The sequence below is a fragment of the Rousettus aegyptiacus genome, unplaced genomic scaffold (genome assembly GCF_014176215.1).
Source record: "Rousettus aegyptiacus isolate mRouAeg1 unplaced genomic scaffold, mRouAeg1.p scaffold_m13_p_6, whole genome shotgun sequence".
Taxonomy (NCBI): domain Eukaryota; kingdom Metazoa; phylum Chordata; class Mammalia; order Chiroptera; family Pteropodidae; genus Rousettus; species Rousettus aegyptiacus.
The window spans coordinates 71,552,263-71,571,684 of record NW_023416309.1 but is presented as its reverse complement, the minus strand read 5'-3'; the positions used below and the strand labels follow the sequence as shown (position 1 = coordinate 71,571,684).

General features: G+C 44.7%; 1 protein-coding gene across 8 annotated transcripts in view; it reads right to left on the bottom strand.

Moving 5' to 3' along the window:
• GAS7 (growth arrest specific 7) overlaps positions 1 to 19,422 on the bottom strand; it is a 204,867-nt gene that overhangs the window by 79,973 nt on the left and 105,472 nt on the right. For 7 of the 8 annotated variants that reach the window (XM_016121292.2, XM_016121299.2, XM_016121293.2 and 4 more), the window contains exon 2: positions 6,262 to 6,382. In XM_016121292.2, the coding sequence (XP_015976778.1) occupies positions 6,262 to 6,382 (121 nt within the window). Of the gene's footprint in view, positions 1 to 6,261; positions 6,383 to 11,500; positions 11,633 to 19,422 lie in introns of those variants that run through there. The other variant, XM_016121295.2, reaches the window with a different exon arrangement.

The following is a 19,422-nucleotide window of genomic DNA, read 5'->3' as shown; positions in this document are numbered from 1 at the left end:
GAAGAAAACACAAAACCCACACAGAAGCCGATTAATAGTAAGCTTTAAGGTCTAAACTTTTCACTAAGAATCCATAAAGAAAAAAAATAAAGACAAATAAGTACAGGAAAACACACGCACACACACACATGCACGCACACACATACATACACACACACACACACATTCAATCAACCGAATGTGCCAAATGAAAGCATCTTTTTAGTCTCACATTTGTTCAACACGGACAGAAAAAAATAAATCAACATTTTTGGGTGTAGAAGTTTCCCAGGGCAACTTTATTAACAGGGAATTATCAGGGCTGTTCTATCTGGGGAGTTAGAAAAGTATCCAATTATTTGTAACAAAGAAAAGCTCAAAGTATGCTTTTAAAAGTGTTCTACTGGAAAACTTATCTAGAAACTCACTCTAGCTCCTAGTGTAATAAAGTTAAATGAGAATCTACTCATTTAAAGAAAAATTAAAACAAGAAAACAACCATTTGGCCAATAAATCCTAAAGCTCAAATCCTGGTTTCGTCCTCCAAGTTTCTCTCGCAAACATAATATAATAAAACATTTACACATATGGATTCTTTGTTAAATGAGCTTAAAAGCAGTTCCCAGCTCTCCTGGGTTTCAGCTAATGCTCTAGCAAAATAGTTATGTTTCCCTTAAAAATAAATGCTATTTCAGATCTTTTTTCCTACTAATCTATGAACTCAGTTATCCTCCCTGCAAATTAAGTCACCACCATCCCCGCGCCCTCACCCCCACCCCCATGCCCTGATCAGAGGCAAAAAATTAAAGATTAAAAGACTTGGGACCCACCTATATCCTGGGATCTGAATAGCCAGGTGGCTTTACTACATGTAGTAAACTAAAGTTTCTTTACTACATGGGGCGCTCTGTCTCCCAAAGTGTAAAATGAATGGTTCTACTTGTTAGACTAGGGATCATTAAACTTTTCTTTTTAAAAGCCCCATAGTAAATATTTTTGGTTTTGTGAGCCACATTGTCTCTACTCAACTCTGCCAACATTGTGCAAAAGCAACCTTAGATTATATGTAAATAAAAGAACACAGTGCATTCCAACAAAACTTTATTTATAAAAATAGGCCACAAGCTGGATTTGGCCCATGAGCTGTATACTCTGTCAACTCCTGTGTTAGATGATTTGGAAAGTTCCCCGCAGGATGAGTAAAAGTCATTGAAACTCTGAAACTCTGAACAAGCAAGTCAAGGTCTGACGTTGGAGAGAGATGTACAGCACTGCACTCAATTCTATGGGAGTCTGCACTGGGACACAGACATTGAGCTCCTCCTCACATCCCCATCAACTCCTGTTTTAGTTGTGACCTCACCAGTGCTCCCCTGACCATCACTGTGGCCTTGGATGAAGCAGCACTATGTGGGGGTGGAGTCAGCCTTTCTGAGGGGATGCTGGGGATCAGAAGACACAACCCGAGGTGTAGGGAAGCAGTTCTTCAAGGAGAGAAGTTTGGCCAGTGGGAAATGGGAGAGGAGAGGGAGTTAAGCAGATAAAACACCTCTGCTTCCTCCTGGACTACTCAAAGGTATGGTTCTTCTTTGCAACCCTTTCAGAGAAGCGAGCGCACCTGCTGAGTGACCCGCTGGGTCTCTTTGCAGTTCACTGTCAAGACTAGCCAGTACACATGGCATCTTCCTTTGTCTCCCTTCCCTCTCTCACCCACTATCACTACTCTGGGCTTACGCTTCATAAATAAGGTGTTAACATTTAATCCTTGTCTCAGACTCTGCTTACTGAGTTTATATGAAAACATTATTACATTAACTTATCCACTGAAACCTCCTGTCAGCCATTTGGATCAACGTTATTTATTAAATAATTTGTGCTTTCCACAATGATTTAAATTACCACCCCTACCATAAATCTGATCTACATTTCAGTATATCTGTGACTGCCCCTTCCTGACAATCTTTTCTCCCTCACCTTTCATAACATTGCCCTCTCTGGGATTCCTCACATCTCTGACAACTCTTTTAAAGTCTCCTTTGCCCTTCCCTTAAAGGCCATTCAGCAGGGCTCTCTCCAGGATGCTTGCCCTGGTGTTCTTCTGCATGCTAATGACTTCATTTCTCTGATAATAAAATGTAAATTATGGGTGAACATCTGCGGTTGTGCAGGTTGGTCAGTGCAGTGACCAACCTTGTTTGGGCACGTGGGGGTGAAATCCATTCCTCTCTCCGCTTGCCAAGCCATGCAGCATCTCAGATTTCCACGTCTAGCCCAGATGTCCCCTGAGTCACAGACCCATCCATCCAAATATATGTTAGGCATCTCTCCCTGAATGCCCCACAAAGAACCATAAACTTAACATGGATTCATCATCTTTCTTCCAAATCTGTTCCTCCCTCAAGTTCCCTATTCTCACTACATGGCTCTGGCCCACAAGGCAAAAAACTCAGAGGAAGCTGAGCAATCTTCTTTCCCTGACCTGCCACATCCTGTCTGACAGATTCTACCTCCTCTTCTCCAGCCACAGCTATAGATGTGGAGTTGACCTCATTACTTCTCTTCTCATTTAGTCTGCCATGCTCCATGTTTGCTGTCTTTAAACCTTTCACCCTGCTGCCACAGTATTCTGATCATGTCATGCCACCGCTCTGAACCCTACCATAGCTTCCCACTACCCACAGGGCAAAGTCTCAATTCCTCGAAGTGCCTCAGGAGGTCTTATTTGGGTCAGACCCCTAACCTCCTCTCTCACATCTTTGTTTCTTGCCAAATACATCAGCTTTCCCTTGCTGCCTTGCCTTTGCTCATGCAGTGAACCCACTGTGGAATCCCGAGTCAAGGGCCCCTCCCTGAAAACTTGTTTGATACCCAGATAAAGTTGACAGCTCCCTTCCTTGAGCCCCTGAGACTTCTGTGCTAACACCCACAATGCTTATTAGTTCCTATGTTTCTCTGATTCCATTAGAACTGCAGTCTTTGAAGGCCAAGATAGCCTCTTACTGGATTTTATATCCCCAGAGTCCAGCTGAGCACTGTGACAATCCCTTATAAATTCTATAAATTCCTAAGTGGATCTGAAAATAAGCAGATTATCCAGAGTAAGGTAATACAAATGTAAATTGGACTTTAAACTAGTTATATCTGTATGTGGTATAAAAACGAGGACAGAACGCCTCTTGTGCCCAAGCGCCCTCTGCAAAAGAATTGATAAGGGATTACGGGATATTAGCACTATTTGAAAAAAGGTGGACAAACAAGAAGAGGAATGGCTTGTAGTGGCTTATAGCAGGACACTGGTGGCATCTGCTTCCTGGGTAGTGGTGCATGGGTCTGACCTAAGTTACAGGTGAGAGAGACTCAGGTGTTGGGGCAGAAAGGTGGATGCAGCAGGCCCAGCTGTAGGAGACAAACTCAAATGGCTCCAGGATTCAGGAGATCAGATAAATGCAGGTGTGAGAAGAGCAAGTGGCTATTCTGATACTTTTCGTGCAGAAAGGCAGTCAGGTTCAAAATTTTATAAAGCAGCCCAGCAGCCAAACAAAACCAGTCTAGGAAAGGATTCCAGAGAAGAACCAGAAAGACGACGTCAGGCTTCCCATTCCCTTAGACTAAGGGGAAGTATTGACCACGATGTTCAGGGGCTGCACTATCCCTCCCAAGCATGACTAATTCTTTATTATCAGGGAGGAATTTCCCATTGGCAACCCCTTCCTCATCCCTTCCAAGCTGAAGCGTACCTCTTCCTCCAGGAAGCCTCCCAGGGTCTCACTTGAACATGCTCTCAAAACGCCCTGGGCTTTTCCTTCACAGCCCTGCTCAGGATTGTAATCAAATACATATTCACTCAGAATCTGTTTCCACTATAAGAAGAAGCACTTTGAGGCCGGGGACTGCTTCTTCTGTATTATTATATCCCCGGCACCCAACACTCTGCCTGGAGCATATTTGAGACTCACTAAGTATTTGTTAAAATCAAACAGATAAAGAATGAATTAAACAACAAACAAATAAAATTGGCATGTGTTTAGAATGTACGAATAAGGAGCCAGGATTACCATGAGCATATCAGAGGAGGGAAAGTGTTAGTAGGGCCAGTCCAACTGCAGATGACAGAAAGACTAGAGCAGGGGTCAGTAGCCAATATGGTCTGTAGACAAACCCCAGACCACCCTGTTATCATATGGCCCATGAATTTCTGAACTGAGAGCATCTTTTTTATTTTCGAATGGTTAAAAAGAAGACCATTTCGTGACATGCAAAAATTATTTGAAATTCACATTTCATTGTCCATAAATAAAGTTTTATTGGAACATTGCTATGTCCACTGGCTTTATGGCTGCTTTCATTTGACAGTGGTAGAGCTGAGTAGCTGTGACAGAGACTATACATACCTCAAACCCTAAAAGATTTACTAGCTGGCCCTTTACAGGAAAAGTTTGATGAATCCCTAGCCTAGAGTCTCTTGGGATCGCTATATCCCTGAACCCACAAAAAACCCTGACTCAGTAGCATATGCTAAAGTCTGAGCCTGAAAAAAAAAGCTGCCAGACACTGTCTGTTAATGTAAAATGGGACTTAAATAGTCCCTTAATAAAGAGGGGTTAGTTAAACTAATGATAGCATACACTAGCAATGGTCTACTACATAGCTATTTTTAAAAAATGAGTTAGAATGAAATGTATAAGTATAGAAAGATGCCCATAATACACTCCCAAAGCAATTTATAGAACAACATGGGTAGTATTCTCCAATTTATTAGAAAGAATAAACATACATTTGTTAAGAAGGTGAGAGAATATAAATATCTGGAATAATATTCATCATAAACAGCTCTAGGGAATGGAACCAGGAATTTTTACTTTTATTTTAAACACTTTTGCACTCACTGAAATTTTTTACTATTTTTTTTTACTATATTTTTAAATATACTATTCTCTAACTTAAGACACACGCACACTACTGATTTTAGAAAGCCACACAATTCTACCCCCTGGCATGGATCCAAATTCTTGATGACCTCAGGATCATATGGTCTAATTTCTGCATTTTGCAGATGGAGAGCTGCACATAAACACTTTCCTCTGAAACTTCAAAGTCTGATAAAAGTGCAAAATTGCTCATGTGTTTGTTTTGAGGAAGCTTAAGATTAGAATGGTCAGAAATAGTCCTACTTCCCTTTTCCTAGAAACCCCAGTTACCTATTCAACTGTAACACACCCCTCTAGCCCACAGAAGATCAGGTTGTCAGGGGATGTGAACAAACCAGCCAACTGAGTAGCAGCTGTCAGTTGCTTTTTCTGTTGTTCTTTCTAAATAGCAGCTGGCTCTCCTGTCACCAGGACCCCTCCAAGTGCACATTCATAATCAGCAGCCATATTAATGGTCCCATCGTATGGGGGAAAATGGCCATAAGTCAGATGAGCACAGACAAGGAAAGTGAGAAGCCCAGACTGAGCCAACAGGTTGATCTGGGTAAGATCAGGTTCTGCCTTGGCACACACATCTATGATTTCTACCAAATCCAACTTCCTGTATTTCTATCCTTCGTTCTCTTGTGGCAATTGCCTTGGGGAATCATGGAGGTCAAGGGGCAGAGCTGTTAGCTGGTTTTGCTCTGCCCTGCCCTGCCCAAGATGACAGCCTACAACACTACTCTGCTCACCTTATTATAGGAACCTGCCACCGCTCCTTTAATTAACCTTCTCCGGCCTACTTGCAGCTTGCCCTAGAGTCTAAATCTTGGGGCCCTGGAGTCATTGTGAAGACTCAAAAGTCCATAATGACTGGAGGCATGGAGGTGCAGTCCTACATCTGTTAGAATAAATAACCCATAAGTAGCTCCCAGCATTCCCCAAAGAACATGCCAAGAAACTCCAGCCAGTTAGATAATTCAGAGAAGAGAAAGAAATGTGGTGAAGGAAACCACACTTGAAATGTTTGTCTGTGAGCTTCTATATCACTTAGTACATTCAAAAGTCCTAGAAATCATGTAGTGGCTAAACCTGTTTCACTTGATTTAAAACAGCTGTTGACCACAGAACCTTCTGAAATCCCGATTTGAAGAACACAGTTCCACACTGCAAGGCTGGTTTCAAGGATGACCTTTCCCAATCCATTCTCAGACTCCCACCACCCAGCACTGTGGGGAAAGCAGCCTCTGAGGTAGATTTGTAAAGAAAAAGTCTAACAACCAGAAGGTGAAGGAGGGAGGAGAAAGCCTACCCCTCCAGAGAAGCAGAAACCCAGGGGCTGGTGTAGGATGCTCCCCAGAGCAGGACTCACCGTTGGTGGTCGTGTTGACATAGTAACGCCGCCCCTGAGGAGACAGGTAGCTTTGCCAGCCAGGTGGAAGAATGACAGTCTGGCTTTCCTCTCCTGGTGGAGGGGGGACCATTCCAGGCTTCTGTTGAGGAGAAAAGAAAAGGTCACACATATTTGGCATTTTTGCAACTGTTTTCAACGAGTAAGTCACAGGCAGATGAAGTCACCATGGAATAGTTCCAGTATGTGTGTGGGGGGGAGGGGATTGCCCACAGGCATCCCTAAGGGAGGTCACAGGCCACACTTGTGTGATTTTGGCAGTTGTTGGAGTGTGAGGTGTGAGGAGCACTTGCTTTTTTCAGAGCGAGGCAGCAGAGGCAGAGTCCCCTAGAGAACAGAGGGACGTGCCAGTCAGTTAACAGCTAAACTTTCTCCTCAGAAACCCTTAGAAAACCACTCACAGGGTGCCACATATTCCTGCTGTGGAATCTGAAGACTGAAATCCTGGGGACCACTGAGTAGAGTGGCAGACGAGGTCCAGGGCCTGCTGTGGGACCTACCAGAAGTAATTAATGCAAGTCTCAGCAGAGCGAGATGTAAAACCTTCCATAATAACGCTCAGAGATGATAAAGTGAGGTGGGGTTTTCTCAAGTGTCCAAATCACTCTGGCGAAGAGAGCTGGGAAACTGAGGTAGAACGAAGACTGACCCTTCATCATATGCACTTAGGTGCAGTTTAGTTCTTTTAACCACGCACTTTTCTTGAAAAAACAAAGTTGGAAGAAAACATTTAGAGCATAGAGAAACTAGGTGTAGACACAGATGTTAAAACAGAAGTGATTTCCAGTGGTGGAATTATGGGCAGTCTTTATTTCCTTCTTTTCACTTTTCCATCTAAATTTTCTTCAATAAACACAAAAATAAAAGTTGTTAGCTAAAGAACATTTAAATTTAAGGAAAGGAGGTCCAAACAGCTCACATAATTTCTGTGCCTTGTGAAGAAAGTAAATTGACTAAAGACAGGTTTCTAGCCACAGTAGGAGAGGAGCCATGAATTGCTCAGCAAAGCTGGACCCTATTTGGAAATATGAAAACTAATCAGCTCCTAAATGCCCTCGGCATCCCCCAGCCATGCCCATGAGGCAGTTTTTGGTCACTGAAGACCACAGCTTAGGAAAACAAAATAACAGATTGAAAGTGAGCAGTAGAGACACAGCTCCCAGACTGCTCTGAGCAGTCTGCAGACTGCAAAGCAGCATGCTTCTGCTTCCTATGGTGCCCTGCACGCCCTCAGCAGGGATGGGATCAATCCTCGCTATTCCTAGGCGTTCAGAACTTTGACTAAACACAGCCTCCCCATGGCCCTCTGCAGAGCTGCAGTGTATGTTTCATTATGAAGTTTCACAATTTAATTAAAAAACCTTTCCCTATGCCCTGAACACTTCTGTCTCCCACACCTGTTAACATAACAGCACCTCTCTGATTCACTATGAAAGACTGGCTTCTAAAGTGCAGGTGCCAGGGAGATGGACAGCAGCCGGGCAGCCTTTTCACCAGCAGAGCACGTCCACTGAGCCCAGCGCACACGTGGGCATGTTTACCTGACCTCCAGACACTGCTCTGCTCTCCCAGATTTGGAAGATGGTCAAAATGCATGCAAGAGAAATAGCCTTATGTTGAGTACAGAAAGAAAGAGAGAGTGAGATGGGGGGGGGGGGGGCGGGAGAGAGAGAGAGAGAGAGAGAGAGAGAGAGAGAGAGAGAGTGTGTGTGTGCGCGTGCGCGCGTGTGTAAATTATCCCACATACAAGAGATTTTGGCTGCATGGGATTGGGAGTAAAGTAGGAATAGGGAGGTCAGGGAGCATGGCCAAAGAAAGAAATAATCTAGAACTAGGTTGCTTCTGTTTGAGTCAGGTAACTTACAGCACCTAAGATTGGAAGGCCAGACTGGTGTTTGTCCAAATAACCTAGCAGGAAATGGGAAATTGTTAAAAGGATACTAAGCAAGGGTCAGAGACTGACACAGACAAAAACAGAATGCAGAGGAGAGAGGGACCCAGAAGCACACTGAACACAGCCTTCCAGCCTTGGGCTCAATTCTGACTCAGCCACAGCCTCGGGCTCAATCCTGACTCGACCACATAGTAGAACTGTGACCCAGAAAAATGACTCAAACGGCTGTGTCTATTTCCGCCTCTATAAAACAGAGGATGATGTTAGCCCAGTTGTGGGAGACACTGTGGAAATTAACAATGACAAACTCAGCACCTAGGAAAGTGCCTGTCACCAAGAATTCTGAATAAACAGGGGTTTCCAGTGGAAGGGGGGCCATCTAGATACTGAGTGAAATCAGGCTTCGCATAGCCTCCACCAACAGCATCATGAAGTTCTCCCCAGCCTCACCATCACTGCATCTGAAATGTCACTATCGACAGTCACTTCTCCCTGGTTTCTGTTTCCAAGACGACCTGACTTAAAAGACAAACACAGACCTGCCTGGGAGGTTAACACGTTAAGACGTTGACTGGTGAGAAGACTGAGTGGTGAGAACTCTCCCTAGATGGGCCAGCTGAGCGAGTGGACCGAACCTTCTGACTCTCTGTGTTCCACCTGTTAAGTAGCAACAATGACACCTGTCACATCTCCACAGCTGCATGGTGCTTTGCTCTTTAGAATGACTCTAGTTGATTCATTTAAATAACCTGTGGAGTCAGAAAAACTCCTGGCTTACATTTGATGACCAAGGAGGTACCATTACTGCTCTGAGGTCTCCCCAACTGGGAAATGCATGACCCGCCATCTTGAAAATTACAGAAAGTGCCTGGAGAGGCACCCCTGGTACCAAGCCGGATGGGCCAAGGGGTGCTGAACGAGGGGAGGAAGACACCCAGGACAATTTCCTAATTTGGCCAAAGTGGCAAAGGCGGACTCCATAATCCCCTCCAGTACACCCATGGGTCCCCAGTCTGCTTGCCATTTGACAATGCTTTGCTTCCATTCCTCCAAGGCTGCCTCCTTGCCATTCTCCTTTCCTGGAAAGAATTTATTCTTGTTGGCTGGACTGAAACAAGTGAGGGGTCAAAAGATGTGGCGACAACTGGGTATATACCCAAGAGAACTGAAAACAGTGCTCACTTTTACACCTATGTTCTAGCATTATCCACAATAGCCAAAATGTAGAAACAATCCAAGTGCCCATTAACTGAGGAACAGATAAACACAATGTGGTGTGTATCCATACAAAAAAATGTTGAGCCATGAAAAGGGATGAAGTACTGATACATGCTACAACATGAATGATCCAAGAAACAAGTTAGACACAAAGGACCCACATATGGTATGATTCCGTTTATATGAAATGTCCAGAAAGGGAAAATCCAATAGATACAGAAAGCTAATTAGCGGTTACCAGGGGCTTGGAGGATGGCGGGAATAGAAAAAGGGTTTCTTTTGGGGTGTGATAAAAATGTTTTAGAACTGGATAGTGGTGGTGGTTGCACAAAACCGTGAACGTGTAAAAGCCACTGATAAATTTCATGTTAAGTGCGTTTTGTCAGAAAAAAAATTATTTTAGAAAGACATAGTAGACAAGGCAAAAGTTGTCCTCCCAACCAGCAAGCTGTCATTTAAGAAGCCCGAACAAGCAACATTACCTCACCCCTCGTGGGCATGGAGGTGCAGGCTCCTGGGAGAGCTGCCCCAAAGCCACCGAGAGGATACAGCACGAGTCACTACCCAATAATTAAGGTCTCTACCAAACTTATTCTTCTCATTAGTTTCTTTCCAAGTTCAATCCTTCCCTTCCCTTTCTTAGTCCCGTGGCTCCTCCCCTTCCATTCTGTCAGCTCTTTCCCATGGGAACAGGACCTAGAAGCAGGGGCGACATGGCCCTACGTACGAGGAACAAGGTAAGTAGGAGTGGGCTGAGATGAAGACAGTTTTCTCAACTCCGAAATTCTTAACCTAATGCACAGGATGGCTCTGTGGGAGTTGTAAAACACTGCCTCTTGCCCTAGATGGGCCATCCCCCAGGGTGCAAGATGGGGTTTCGGCTTCCCTGGGCCCCCTCATCTGGGTCCCCTTGTTCAGTAAACAACCTGCTCAACTATACATGGAAACCCATCCTCTGAGAATCTGAGGAAAACTCGATCTTCTGTCCCCCAAATGGAGGCATGGATGTACATACACTCACCCTATTTTATCAAGAGGTTTCTAGACCACTTCAGAACCCCAGTCTAATAGGTACTCAAGAAATGTCTGCATTCAGATCCCACTTCTGCCCATCGATAATGACTTGGACCACTCACCAAATGGCTGTAAGTGTACCAAGGACTGGTCAGGTGATTTACACACTATCTCTTTACAACAAGCCTGCCACATAGATCCCATTTTAAAACAAAGGATCTGGGACTCAGAGAATTTAATAACTTGCCCCACATTGCACAGCTAAGTAAACAGTCAAATCCAACTTTAAAATATTAGCTTTGTTCTAGACACTGCCCTCCAGTTACCTAAATCCAGGCTACCCTCAGACCATCTTTCACCAATTTTCCATAATTGGCTTCATTTTTTTACCTGGACCACCTGACATTCCAGCTCCCACCCAAGGAGGGTAACAACTCAAGCCAAATTCTCCTGCCTGTCACAGTCTCTAAATGTGCACATGCCTTCCCTGGAGATGTGCAGAAATATCACCACCCACATCCAAGCAGTCACGTTTCCTGGCTGTAGGCTGACTTCCTTGTCTCCTTATTTAAAACAACACAACCAAAGAAAATTTCCCATTAATAATGGCTACTGACTACCCCTGGGGGGTGAGGCGGGGGCGGGGGGAACGAGCAGGCAAGCATAAGGAAGTCACTCAGATCAACCTGGAGCCTGGGAAGTCACCTTTTAACATGTATCCTAGGTGAGTCTAATGCTCACTAAATTCAGAAGAGACTGGTTTCCAACTTTAGAGGGAGCAACTGAGAAAAAACATCACTTCTGAAATCAAAACTGAAAACACAAAAATTTTTAAAAACATAATTTATAAAAAGACAGTGTTCAGCTACATGGCTACGTATTAATGAAAATGTTCCTATGCCCTAGCTCAAACCCTTCCAACAGACTATTTTAAGAGAAATTCAATCTTGTCTCTGTAGCCTCCAATCAGTACCGACCCCTACACTTAACTCCTCACAGCCTCCAGCACTCTCCAAGTTCAACCTGGGACTTGTTCCCCCTCAGGAGGCTTCTGGGTAAGCACCTGATTCTTACCTTCTGCAGATGTGAGCAAATGTTACTTGCTGATGTTAATGGGTGGTCGTCAGACACTTGATTTAGCAGCTAGATCGGTTTTAAGGTCCCCGCATTCCGTGTCTTCTCATACCCCAAACCCAGAAGCAATAGAAGCTCTAAAGAAAGGCATATCCACAGGGCCCCACGCCCCACTCCCCCACACCCAGATCTATATATAACACGTCTGAAGTTGTCAGCCTAAGGAGCCACTTTCTGGCAGACCAGTTGCCATGGCAATGACTGCTAATGAGCCCAGTGCTGTGATTGGCACTGCTTAAAGGCTGCTCCATAAAGAACTCTCCAGAAAGTTCTGCCTTCTCCAACCACACAGCCAGCTGGACACCCAGAAGCAGCCAAGGCATAGCTGGGTGGGCCTGGAAGGCTTCAGTCCCTGGGAATCAGTTCATTATTAGTATGCCCTGAGCAAGCCCTGAGCAAACCCAGAAGTCAGGAGTGGCCTCTACTGCCACTCACCAGGGGTCAACCACTTAGTGACAGGGGCTGCAAGGAAGCTACCAAGAAGGCCAAGACCCAGCTGGGCCAGAGACAGAAGAGTCATGTTTGCTCCACATCTTTCTGCTGGACACTTATTTAGAGTGGGAAGACTCCTACACAAAACTGGAAACAGCTACCCAATGAAAGATAATCTCCTCTGGCTAGAGGTTAAGACACAAAGCATGATGCAAGGCCCCACCTCCCACAATGATGTCATCAGCCTTAAGGGCTCTGTCTGTAAGAATACTAGGCATCGCTCCTCTGCCTCACAGGTAAAAGTACTATTCTCTCTAGCTCTGTCAGAGAGAGCAACTCACAGAAAATAACTGGGAAGTAGGGCACTGGTATAGTGAATTCTGGGAAGTGTAGTCCCTACATGTAGTTTTACAGGCAGGTGGGGAGGGGATAGACCCTGGCAGCATCTTCATGTTCTTCTAAGGGTGAGAGACTTGGAGCCTGGGCAAGAGAGAAGATAGAAGGAGGAAGAGAGAAACAGACTGTATGGTTCAGGAAGGTGGGGCCACATCAACCTTGTTCCTAGCTTTAGTCTCAGCATGGCACTTGAAACACTGGATGGATGGATGGATGGATGGATGGATGGATGGATGGATGGATGGACAGATGAATGGACGGACGGACGGATGGATGAACAGATGGACAGATGGACAGATGAATAAATGAAGGAAAACTTAGAATTGTAGTAGGAAGCTATTTCACCAAACAAGTAGACAGAGAATAGCAGGTCAAGCAATGTGGGTACCCCTCTGAGAACAAATCTCAGCTCTTAATGAATCCGATTGAATGGACTGTTCAACATCAAGTATAGGGAGGTAGGACAGACAAGATAACAGTGTTTAACTGCAGAAAATAAAGTGAGGAACAGTATACAAAAGCCCCAGGAGAAGCACAACTTCTAATCATGACCTCATATGATACACAGAAGAAAAATCCCAGGAGATCACTTAGCAACCTCAGGAGTAGGCAGACAGGTATGGCATCTATGATACCAGAGTAAATGGTCATAAGTTTGAACTAAGTTTAAAGGGGCAAATTGTTTTGAAAAAGAAAACAATGATATTAAAAAGGAACAGGAAATGATCAAATTGTACAGAAACTAAAAAGGAAGTAACAGAAGGACCATCGTATTATTTGTAACAGCATATAGAATAAGTATTGCGAAAAAAAAAAAATTAAGAATTTTTTCCCAGAATGAAAGTAAATAGGAAAAGTAAAAATAAAAGAACAGAAAAGCAAGCCAAGATATGGATGTTAGGTGTTTCTGAAGAAGAGACTAAAACAAAAGGTATAACAACAGAAACTACAACCAAAGATTGATAGGGTGAAAAAAACTTCCCTCGGCTAAAAGAAGACACATCTGTGCATGGAAGGTCCAGCACTGCTCAAGGCAAAGAGGATTTTAAAAGCCCAACAATTGAACACACCCTAACAATATATTTACAAAGCAAAGATGAGGATAAAGTCCTATCATCATTTAAGTGGGAGCAGGGTATCGCCAATAAAAGAGCATAAATAAAGCAGGCGTCAGACTTCTTTATAACTGCATTTCAAAAGACACCTCTGGATTGTTATGTGGAAAATGTGAGACCTTCCTATGTGGCCAAGCTGTCTTTCACTAGTGAAGGTCGTTGAAATACATTCCTCTATAGATAAGGATTCAAGAAATATACCACTCATGTGCCCTCCCCTTAGTAAAAGTGCTTAAAAGATGTATTCTAACTGCCTGAAAAATTAAGACCATTAGAGGTGAAGACTGAAGTAGTCAAGGTAAAAAGGACCAGGGCTGAACATGAAAACAGCTTTAAGAATGTGTAATTATTATAAATCTAGTTAAAAGATATGCGTATGTATCACTATTCTCAACTTACACAATTTTTAAAAAAAAAATGAAATAATAACCTGGGTCACAAATTCCACATAACACTAGAAAAGATCAAGAGATTGGAGAAAAAAGTGTGGACACCTAGAGAAATGAAACCAGAACCCCAATTTTCTTTTCCGATGCAATAAAGAAACATCTCTTTCTTCCTCTCCCTCCTGCCAAGGCTCTGAGGTACCTGCCCAATTTGCTCCTATCCTCTGGCATCGAGTATCTGCTCTTGTTTATTTCTTGGAGAAGGACAGGTTTCCAGCCAGGGAGAACATGACAGAAGGCAAGGGTCCTTGGAGACCACAGACTCTTCATTGGATCCTGGGGCTGTGAGTCTGACCTCTAGGCACCTTTTATTGCCCCAAGGCCAATCAGCTTCCACAGGGAGTCCTGAGCCCTGAATCCATTAAGAGGAACACAGTGAGACTAAAGCACTTTGCCCACTGAGGGGAAACTCAGTAGGAACCCAGGGCTTCCCAAATACCTCATTCGTACCACCTGTTTGCCTTTGTTAGTCCTCAGAGCATTCCGAAAGCCAGCCTCTCTCAGTGCTCAAAGACAACTGTGCGGCTATTGCCCAGCCTAAGTCTAAGCATTTGTTTCCCTTGAACTACTGTGGTTGGACCCCTATCTGAAAAGTACAACAAGCATGTGAGACTCACCTCCAGCATTTTACCAATAAGATGACCTTCTTCCTTCCACTTCTCTATTTGCATAATTTCTCAGTAAATGTGACTGACTCATCAGAGCTTTTGCCAGAAACTTCCAGGTGTATATTCAAACCCCTCTCATTAGAAGTTGCCTGGTTAGCAGGGGTGTTTCTTTGAGTCCATAAAGGAACTTTCCAAATCAGGCTTTAAATACTTAAATGCAAATGTCCCCAAGACTCTACCAAACCTGGTACAACTCAAGTGTCTTCAAGTCTTACTGCTGAGGGTGGACGGGGACATGTTCCCAACGATAATTTCACTGGTTTGAATCCACTACTTGCTCAGGTCAGACCTCTACCCCGCTGAGAAGCCTCCTTGGATGATATCTACAAGTCCCCAGAGGGTGACTCATGGGCCTCCCCAGCTCCAGTACTCAGAGAGCATCTGCCGTACTCTTCCTTACGTACATCAGCTACCTCCCCTCATACCCTCAACCCAACCAATCACTATCCTCTGCCCACAAAGCAGCTAGAGAAGTCCTTACACTGTGGCTGTCACTGGTCCCCATGACAACAGGTAGACATCAGTGCCATGGGAATTTTCTCCTAGCACCTACAAAGCTGCTGGCCATGGGGCTGGAGGCTGAACCACTTTGCAAACTGCAGATGTGTCTAGCTCCTAGAAGATCCAACAAAGTCTCAGCCACCCAGAATATCCATCTGTAAGACTCCAGTGTGTTCCTGATGGCCAGTAAACTCACTGGGCCTGTCTGTCAGGATTGGGCAGGGAGAGGACATAGAACAATAAACTCTATTTTCTGACCCTAAAATGGAATGGAGTAATCTGGTTACCCAGGAATTTTGATTAACACAATTACAATGTAGTCCATGCAAGGATACAGGAAGTCAGCCCTTCCAGGAAAACTTGCTAAGCTGGAAAACATGGGGTCTCCAGTCAGGCAAGGATTGATGAAAAAGGTTTGCAAATGATACTGGGAATTATAAAGATGATTGGGGTGGCTCCTCCTGGTTCAGAAGCTATTTCACAGCCTTGAAGTGTCTGGGGTTCACGCAGCGGAAGGCAGGAAGGAATCGGTCATGTAGGAAGTGGCTTCCACACAGGCCTTACACAAATTTTTTCATGAGACCTTACTTCACTAACACAGGAGGAAAGATTTTTATTATCGTTGCACGTGCCATATACAGATACAAGATAGAAGAGCCAATTAATAGGGTTCCAAAGGAGACAGTATAAGAAATGAAGAATGCTGGATGTCGGTAAACTTTTTATATCTGAGTTAGCTGGTGCTTTTGCTGACGGCCATCTGTCCATGGGTACCAAAAAACATGACAGGGATCTGAGAGACACCCACTCTTCAACATTTCTTGGGAGAATCTCAGCATTGGCCAAACGGCATAATTGTGCTACCGAATATCATGGTCACCCCTGCCACTTACAGAGGTTTGGAGCAGATGCCCAAAGGCCTTGTGGCTGTGTTTAGGGCCACTTGGAGAAGGGGATTCCCACAGGTGCTCCTGAAATACGGAGAACAGCTCCAAGAAACAGATGGGAAGCTATGGCTGGTTCCTCACTTTGGTGTCTGAAGGGCTTGGGGAACCCCAGAGAATGCACTTCAGTTTTGTCCCGTTTCTGAGGCCTGTCTGATCCTGGTGCTTCACAGCTATAAAAGGCAAGGCAGTGTGCTCCCATCGGCCTGTTCCAGGCTTCTGAGTAGAAAAACCTGAGTGATTCTGCACACCAACTTGTAAATAACAGACATTTTATTCAAATACTCAACTTCCCAATAGGCTGCTGAGGAAGGTTGACCCTTTTCCTCCTACCCCTTTCCCCACAGATAAAAATCACATGGGCCACCTTAGGACCATAGAAGCATCAGTCGAAAGCACATAGGCCTGGACATAAAGAGGCTGTCCCCAGACAACAAGCGGTAATTTATAGTCCCCTTGGCTTCTCTGGGCCTCTGTTTACTCATCTGTAAAACCAGAGGCTGCCACCTGAGGAATATCTTTCATAACAGACCAAAACCACCACAAGGGGAATTTCAAGGCATTTAAATGACCAGCACAAGCTTACAAAAGCAGCAGCTACATAAACAAAAGAAACAACAAAGACCTCATGACAGAAACATAAATGTTCGCAAAACATTTTTTTTTTTTTTTTGGCATCATGTTTCCCCCAAATTCTTTTGAGCAGTTTTGGTCTAGAAACATGATTTCATTTACTCAACCAAATCCGAGTCAACTGGAGGAAAAGAAATGCTGCCCGAGACACCAGTAAAGTGAAATGATTTAACAAAAGTTGGAAATCATTAAGTATGAGCCAAAACCGGCATACTAAATTGTGTGCATTATACCTCAGACCTGTATGAAGGGGCTGAAAACTTAATTCTCTCCCTCTTTTGCACAAACCACTGTTTCAGCCTCTTTGGGTTGAAATGTCCTTATTTGTCATTTGAAGGAGCTAGGCTAGAGTTTAGCACTTCCTGTAGTCCCGAAGGATCTCAAAGCACACCCTCGATTTTCTCTGCTAGATCATGTCCATAAAAAATCAATTATCCTGCCCTAGAGGACGTTTTTGAAGGACATTGTGAGCATAGGTCACTGACAACAGGTCACCTCCCTAAGGAACTCTTCATATGGCGAGGGGCCATATAGATCAGGGATCCCCAACCTTTTTGGCACCAGAAACCGGTGCTCCTATGAGAATTTATGCCTGATGATCTGATGTGGAGCTGAGGCTGTGATGCTAGTGCTGGGGAGCAGCTGCAAATACAGATGAAGCTTCGCTTGCTCGCCAGCTGCTCATCTCCTGGTCCTTAAACAGGCCACGGACCAGTACCAGTCCACGTCCCAGGGGTTGGGGACTCCTGCTTTAAATTCCCTTTGCAGAGGGTAAAGTCTGGGAACAGGAGAGTTTTGCCAACATTCAGTACTGTGAGGGAGAAAAAAAAAATACTAGTGAAGCCCCCTCCCAGCCTTCCTTTAGTATTAAGATGCAAAGCCCCCAAATGCCCTATGCTATTGTTTCTGGCACTTTCTAAAGTTGTTATGCCTCCAAAGAAAACCCACAACCAAATGTACCAAGCATTCTGTTTCATTCGAGATGGACTGAAGAAGTGAAGAAGGGAGTTGGAAGTTGCTAGCTCAGGCAGACTTAGTTTAGGCTCAGTACCCCACACAAAGAGCCTGCCAGGAGCGGCAAGGACAAGCGAACAGCTGCTGCCCACAGATGCCTTAGGGGCAAAAGCAGGCTTCCTCAGGGGGCTGATGCCCTTTTAGAGGACCGTGGCTGGACTTCATTAGGGTACAAAGGTGAGAGCCTCTGATGACCTGCTGTGGGCTACGATCCAGACTGTCTAGCTTAGTGGTTGCTAGTTTTGGGACAAAGAGCATCAAAAGAAAGCCAGGGCATCAAGTCTCAGCATAGACACTCATCCTAGTTCCTCTGCAGTGCTAACACCTGTGTTCCAAGTGATTCTAATCAAAGACTTATGACTCACAGACCTGGTTCCCTGCGAGCCATAACTGGTTCTAAACCATAAGCCCAAGAAGGAGACTGAGGTTAACAGGGGTCGGAACAGTTTCCACGAGTCAGTAAGGGGTACAATTCCAACCAACCCAATTCAGTCAACATTTTCGGAGCCTCTGCTCCTGATGCATATAAAACTAGACAAATGATGAGAGCCCAGAGCCTTACTATCAAGGTTTGGGACCCACTACCTCTCTATGGCCCCATGCAAAGACTGGGAGGCCTGAGTGTCAGGCTTGAGCTGCCACTGTCTTGCAGTGAGATCTTGAGCAATCTACTTCATTTTTGCTGATGGGCCTCAATTTCCTCATCTTGAAAATACAGAAGTTGAACCAGATGGTCTCCAAGCAAAGTCACATTCAAGTGTAGATATGGGATTCAGAGGCATCCAACTATCCCTAGAAAGCTGCCCAGGCCCCAAACTCCTGAGATTCTCCCTCACCATCTCGGAGTTCTGTACTCCCATCGCTCACCATGGTGAGTTATGGGGAGTTCTTCTGTCCTGATGGGCCTGCATCTGCCCGCCCCCCTTCCCTGTCATTCCCAGAACCACACTCCGTTGAGCTCTATTTGCCTAGCAATCAGATTTCTGCCCTGGCATCCTGGACTTCCCTATATCCAAAGTTAGAATTCATCCCACACCAGTGAATTGTTCCAGGTCTGCTAGCAGTTAGCACTTCTGTTAACCACTCAAACTGTGTCCCGAACACGCAGCCCACTTAAGCTTAGGCATACCCCACAGACCGCCCACACCCAACGCGCCTCGGTTTCTGCCTTATCCACTCTGCCAAGAGCTTTGCCTGCACCCTTATTTGCTTCCTAAATGTTCATCTTCTTCATTAATCCCTTCTTCTCCATAAACCTTCCAGACCCACCAGAACACCCCACATTCTGCAGTCAGGTCCTGGATAGCTTAACTCCTGAGTCTCAAGAGAGCATCTATTACTCTTATTGCAGCCACTGCCATCTCCCCCAAAGTAAACAGATGCATCCGGCCCAGCCTGGAACCACCATCCAGATACTGGGTTTACTGAGCAGGTGATACTCAACTACCTTCTGGGGAGCTATGTCCCCATAATGGGCTTTTGCCCTAGTGTCCCAGCTAGAACTGTGCCATGGGATAGAAGATAGGTGTTTAGGAACGTAGAAGCCAAACTTCATATTTTGGAAAAGGTAAATGGGGGAGGAAACATGTGGACTCCAATCCCAACAACAGAAGTTCATGTTACCACTCTGCTTGGGTAACTAGGGGACCCAAGACTCTCCTTCCAGCTACAAACATTCCTTTTTAAATCTTTCCCATCTCTTCTCCTGATTTC